The sequence below is a fragment of the Mastomys coucha genome, unplaced genomic scaffold (assembly GCF_008632895.1).
Source record: "Mastomys coucha isolate ucsf_1 unplaced genomic scaffold, UCSF_Mcou_1 pScaffold15, whole genome shotgun sequence".
NCBI lineage: Eukaryota > Metazoa > Chordata > Mammalia > Rodentia > Muridae > Mastomys > Mastomys coucha.
In genome coordinates, this window is record NW_022196897.1 from 151,028,033 (window position 1) to 151,034,032 (window position 6,000).

The window sequence follows — 6,000 nt, forward strand, 5'->3', positions numbered from 1 at the left end:
ATACTTCTTGTATGGCACAACCTTCTTTTCCCTTCCCTCAAAGACTCTGAGGTCCATGGGCAACAAAGCTAATAATCCTCTTCTGGATAAAAATACAGAAAGGGCAACATTCACAAAGGAGAATGGATGGAAGCAAGGCATGTGGTGGTAAAGACAGTAATTATCAAAAACAAAAAGGCAAAACATTTTCCTTCCTCCAAATGAACAATATGGCAGACTGCTGTTCTTCTGAAGACAAAAATAAAACAAAAAAACCCTTTCAGAGCCATTTCAGGAGCCAAACAACAAAGTTCTCAGATCAACAGCACTGTTTCTCATCCCACCATCTTTCTCAAAACAAAAAACACAGTTAATAAAAAGATAGTGCTGTACCCAGTATCCAAAGGTAGGAGAGGACAAGGCTTCTAGATGAGGAGCTTGACCTCATATGCTAAGTAGGTTACAAGCAAGTTTCTGGAACACAGAAAGTTCAGAGGATCACTGCAGGGCGCCCAGACCTATTTTACAAAGGAAAGCCAAAACAGCATACGGTCATGTACCACACCAATAGACACCAAGAAGGGACAGCACACAACAGTTAAACACTAGCACCGAAGGCCAGAAGGAAGCACATGGTCAGCATAGAATTTTGCTCCATGTTCTTATCTATTCACAGGGAGGGAGAAGGGGAGGTCAATGTTCTTCTTTTAAAAAAGAGAATTGAATCATCGGGGAACATTTTAGAGATAAAGTGGGGGTGGTTGAAGGGAGAGCCATGGCTCAATAAGCAGCGACATGCTTCTGCTTGACAGACTTCCTTTGCTGGGGACTCAAGGATCTTAGAGGGCATGCAGAGAACTGACAGATGGCCCGAGAGTCTGAGACGGACTTGAGTTGTTTTTCAGAAATCTTAAATGTTAGATCCAGGACAGTGTTCCTTGGCTTTGACTGTATGGAAGGTTCAGCAGAAAGGCCCCATCTTCCTTTTCTGTCACTCATCCTTTTTTCCTGTGTCCACTGCAGTATTGTCCTTGAGAGGGTCAATCTTCATTTGACCCTGAGAAAAATCCTTCATCAGCTCTTCAAATTCCCATTACAGATTCCATCCACGAATACTATTATCTAAATGGCTAGATGTGGTGAAAGTTAAAGGAGGGACCTGGAGCACTCTTTCAATGCAGGTAGGAAACAATTCGATGAGACAGACACTTCAGAGATGCGGGGTCTAGGAGTGCCCGAGCTTTTCCCCCTGGGAAGCATGTTGACTTCTCTGCTGCTAGACATGGCACTTCTTGAGAGCTGATGACTTTCTTCAGGTGTAGGACAAGAAGTAATCACAGCCTAGTGTCTTCCATTGTGAGGCCACTGAAAACTGGGCCAATCTCATACCACAGAACAAGCAGTTATGGAAGAAATTAAAGCCACATGGATATGGTGAAAGAACCCCAGGTCACACAGGACATCTTTTCAGAGCCAGTTTATTTCTGATATATCAATCTCCAGTGACTTTTACCAGAGAGGAACTGTGGTCAACATCCTTTGTAGTTATAAGGAGGAAAATCCTCTGAAGATCTTTAGATGTGGTCCAAGTAATTCTGTGTTTTCTTTAGGTCATATGGGAAGGTTTAGGAAACAGTACTTGTAGGCCAAATTGGCATAAAGGTGTGTTCTAAGATTTGATTTTCAAAGTAGACTGAAAATGGCAACTTCAAAAATCTGGGACATGAGAATTCTAACTCAGTCACTGAGAGCAGACTGATGCCTGTTTACCAGCTATGAACAGCCTGGCTAGATAAGCAGTGCACTACCTGGTCTAAGGAAGCAGCCCAAGGGCTGTACACTAAGGATCCTGAGTATGGATCCCTCATGCAGACTTCATGCTTGGCCAGGCAAACAGTGTCAGAATCACACCTTGACAGCTAGAGTCATTAGGGAGGCACATTATTGAACACAGAGCAAGCCCAGCAGAACTGTAGTCTTCTAAAGAAGAGATAATCTTGCGAAAACTCCCAAAGATAGGTGTTTTGATACTCAGGGTTAAAGTCCAGCAAAACAAGTGTTATGAAGGTCTTGCCAGCACATCTAAAAATAATTTTTACTTTAAAGTAGACAACATAACGACATAAAGGTGTATCTTAAAAGGAACTTCTGGTCATCAGTTCAGAGTCAAGCCTCACTCCCAGAACCGTGCAACCCCCTGCTGGGGCACCCAGAAGGATAAGGCCTCCCAGTGAAAGCAGTTCAATTGCTGATTGCAATTACTCCAAGGTTTTGACTGGATGCATACACCCAAGGGACTGAGAGTCCAGAAATCACCGTCCTTCCAGATTAATCTGCCCTGCCCCGCATTCCACTGCTGTTCTACTGGTATGTCCAGAAAATTAGGCATGGGTAGGATACGAACCAAAACAGCATGCTTTATTTCAGTACGTTTACCCTGTCTTGATCCATTTGTTTTGTTTTTTAAAGGTAAAACTTCGGGCTTCTTTATTCAGTTTTTAGGTGGTGCTCAGAACAAATTTTACCAAATATGAACAACCTGTTTTCTCCCGAAACAAGTAAGCATAAACATACAGAACTTGATCATGCCAAATAAATAACATGCTAAGGAACCCAGTCATACATCACAAGAAAAACTGTTAATCAAATCACTAGCCTTCACGCAATCTCAGTTTGAAGCTTGGTTTTGAGGTATACAGGGGGACTGCAAGTCTGCTCATCTGGTAGGAGGTTAGTTGAAAGGCTCTCTCTAATGCTGCTTATGTTTGCTGTGGGAAGCTACTGTTAAAAAGGAAAAAATATTATTCCTTCTTGTGGTGGTTTGAAGGCACGCACATATATCTGAAAGCTTAGTCTCCAAGAGGTTATGACATATTTGAAAGGACTGTAAGGATTAGGAGATCTGGCCTTGGTGGGGGAAGTGTGTCACTGGGGATGGTCACAAGGAGTTGCCCTGGGCTGGAGAGATGGCTCAGTGGTTAAGAGCACTGACTGCTCTTCCAGAGGTCCTGAGTTCAATTCCCAGCAACCACATGGTGGCTCACAACCATCTGTAATGGAAACAGATGCACTCTTCTAGTGTGTCTGAAGACAGCTATAATGTACTTACATATAATAAATAAATAAATCTTTAAAAGAGTTGCCCTGGCCATGGTGTCTTTGCACAGCAATAGAAGAGAAAGTAAAACACTTCCCTTATACATGATATTATGGAGCCCCATTTTAGGTTGGGATGAACATAATCTCTTTAATTTAATTTAGTGTCCATGCAATGGTTATATTGGATTCCAAAACAGTGAGCTGATTTTTCCAAAACTACAATGTTGAATACTAATGATCAGCTAGAAATGTGAGAAGCATCTGGCTAAATATTATTAGGATTTTATAAAATGCCCTTTCAATTCATAACAGAAACAAGAATGACTGTTCTATAAAGCATGTGTGTACATGTATACATTCTTTCTCATTTCCAGTCTATAAAAACATAGCTGATAACTATTCAGAGATCACAAGCATTACAGGGGGAGAATCTCTCTAGTAGAGTCAATCTCTTCACAGTTAAAGATCCATACTTCTTTTAGCCCTATTTGAAAAAAATACACACTAGAATTCTTTGGAAATTGGATACATTATATCTCCTTTCAAGTCATTAACAACCACAACTCTGACCCATCATCTGCAAACTCTTTGCTGCCCCACTATATGTTTATTGAGATGAGTTAAGAATAAGATGGGAATGCCTTAAGTCTACACCACAGTTAGATGCAGCCTGATGGAAACAGACATTACATGGAAAATTTTTTAAGTTTTAAGAATTTGTGTCCTCCAGGCTACTCACACACACCTATAGCAAAGGTATAAACTAAAGCAGTGTTTCCCTGTAGACCACAATCATTCTTATTTTTTATTTTTTATTTTGAGACAAGCTCTAATATATCCTAGGCTAGCCTTGAACCCACTATGTATCTGATGATAACTTTGAACTTCTTTTGCCTCTAATTCTCAGATGCTCAGATTACAGGATTTATCACCACACAATCGATGTGGTACTGCATTGAACCTAGTCAGAGCTTACACTCGAGGCAAGCCGTCTACCAACTGAGCTACACTTGCAGTCAGTCACAGGCATTATAAGAAACAGAATATGATGCGCCTTCTTGCACAGTGACACCCATGAATGGCTAGAAACACATGTGACATGTGTGGCACGGCTGCACTTGTGCTGTTTAATTCCCCTGTACAGCCAAGAATGGACAAAGATTCAGCTTAAATTACAATCATTGTCTTGCTTGAAGTGTCAGCGTGAACTCTGAGGAGTATACACACGGAACATATTTTTGACAGCTAGAAAACACCTTCTCTTCATGTCCAAGTGAAAATAAAAACACACAGGTGGCTCTGTCCAAAAGCAGGACAGCTACACGTCACTTGCAAGCGCTCACGGAGTCAGGTACATTCCCATCTCTCTGGGACAGTAAAGCTGTACAGTAAGATTTTTTTGGACAGCTAGGCTTAGTTCACATAAGGAATGTAGATTGGTTTAAAGATGACATTTCCGCCCCCTCCCTCTGGAGGGGTCAACGGCGCACACACATGGAAGTTAGAGGATAACTACGGGAGTCACCTCTCTCCTTCCACTGAGCTGATGCTGGGGATCCAACCCAAGCTACAGGGTTGTGTCAAGTTCCTGTTCCCTATGAGCCATTCGCTGGAATGTTCCTTATTGTGGGTTGTAGTTTCTGTGAAGATCTGGCATTTTACCTAGGAGCAGAGGCAAAATCCAGAGTGCACATGAGAGCTTTCGAGAAACAACAGGTATGAACTACATCCCATCAGTTGCATCCCACACATGCACTGCTATGGGACCACAAAATGGGTATACAATCTCAATGGAACACTAGGAAAGTTCTCCGTTCTCCTTTGTATCTTGAGAACACATCATAGCTATGACTTTCTTGTCTATATTGGGAGGAAGACCATATTGGGAAATGCCTTCTGTGTTCAGGAAAGCTCAGAAAAAGGAAGACTTTTGAGAAGTGGATGTTTTGCCCTTTTTATTTCCCTTCAAACAAGTAACCCAAACATGCGAGCACACGGGGTCTGCAGCACAGGCACAGCAGCAATCTCCCAAGCAGCTCTTTCCGCAAACCTGGGTTAACATCTGGACCGGCAGCAGTTTGCAATGAAGAGTCAAATCTCTGCTGCCTGCTGCAGAGCAACAAGGCAGGAACACACCAGCTCGACCCTGGGGCCCTCCTCCTGCTCTGAAGGCTCCCAATGACACGTGAGCTGGGGAAAGACAGAGGTTTATCCTCTTCCAATTGCCTGCAACTCATGCTGCAAGCTGAACTTGCTTGTTTTGTGTCTCCTCTGTATCTCCTGATGTGAGACTTAAAAGGCAGCAAGGCCTTCAGACAAGGTTCTTGTTTGCTTCAGCGGTTCTGATTGGTTGGGGGGAGAAAAGACCCTTGATGTGTGAAGTTGGGCTTAACTCCCCAGAGCCCAGCTCTCCCAAGGTAACTCACTGCTTCAGGGTACTTTACCTTCGTGTTGGGCTGGGTCTGGATGGAGCCGTATTCATATTTCTTCTTTCCGCTGCCTTATTAATATCTGAAAAGAATAATCAACCCATCTGTTCAATGCTACGGAATAAAAACAAGATCATCAGCACATTTTAAATGAAAGCAACAACCAAAAAGAAAAAAGAGAAAAGAAAAAGAACGAGAGAAAGAAAGAACCAAACCCTACAATAGAAACCAGCTGGTACAAGGAAATCCATTTAGAGACATACTGGTACTTGGGCAGTTTTATTATTAAGTTAAGGCAGTACAGTGATGTGACTTACAGATAAAGATGGCCATTTACTTTGTACCTAAAACATAATTTAAATTTGCTTATATCAATATCTCAATACCCCACCAAACCTTAAACCTAACATTTTCTTGTCCAAAGGGAGGCAGAGGTGGTTGTCAGTTGGATTTTTTTTTTTCCTGGAAGGAAAGATAAGTGAGGTTTGGGAGA

The 6,000-nt window shown here is 42.2% G+C and overlaps 1 protein-coding gene across 2 annotated transcripts in view; it reads right to left on the reverse strand.

The window, feature by feature from the left end:
* Window positions 1-6,000, reverse strand: part of Ncoa5 (nuclear receptor coactivator 5) — a 35,357-nt gene that overhangs the window by 18,209 nt on the left and 11,148 nt on the right. For both annotated transcript variants that reach the window (XM_031372739.1, XM_031372740.1), the window contains exon 2: window positions 5,523-5,589. In XM_031372739.1, the coding sequence (XP_031228599.1) occupies window positions 5,523-5,560 (38 nt within the window). In that variant the 5' untranslated portion in view covers window positions 5,561-5,589. The remainder of the gene's footprint in view (window positions 1-5,522; window positions 5,590-6,000) is intronic.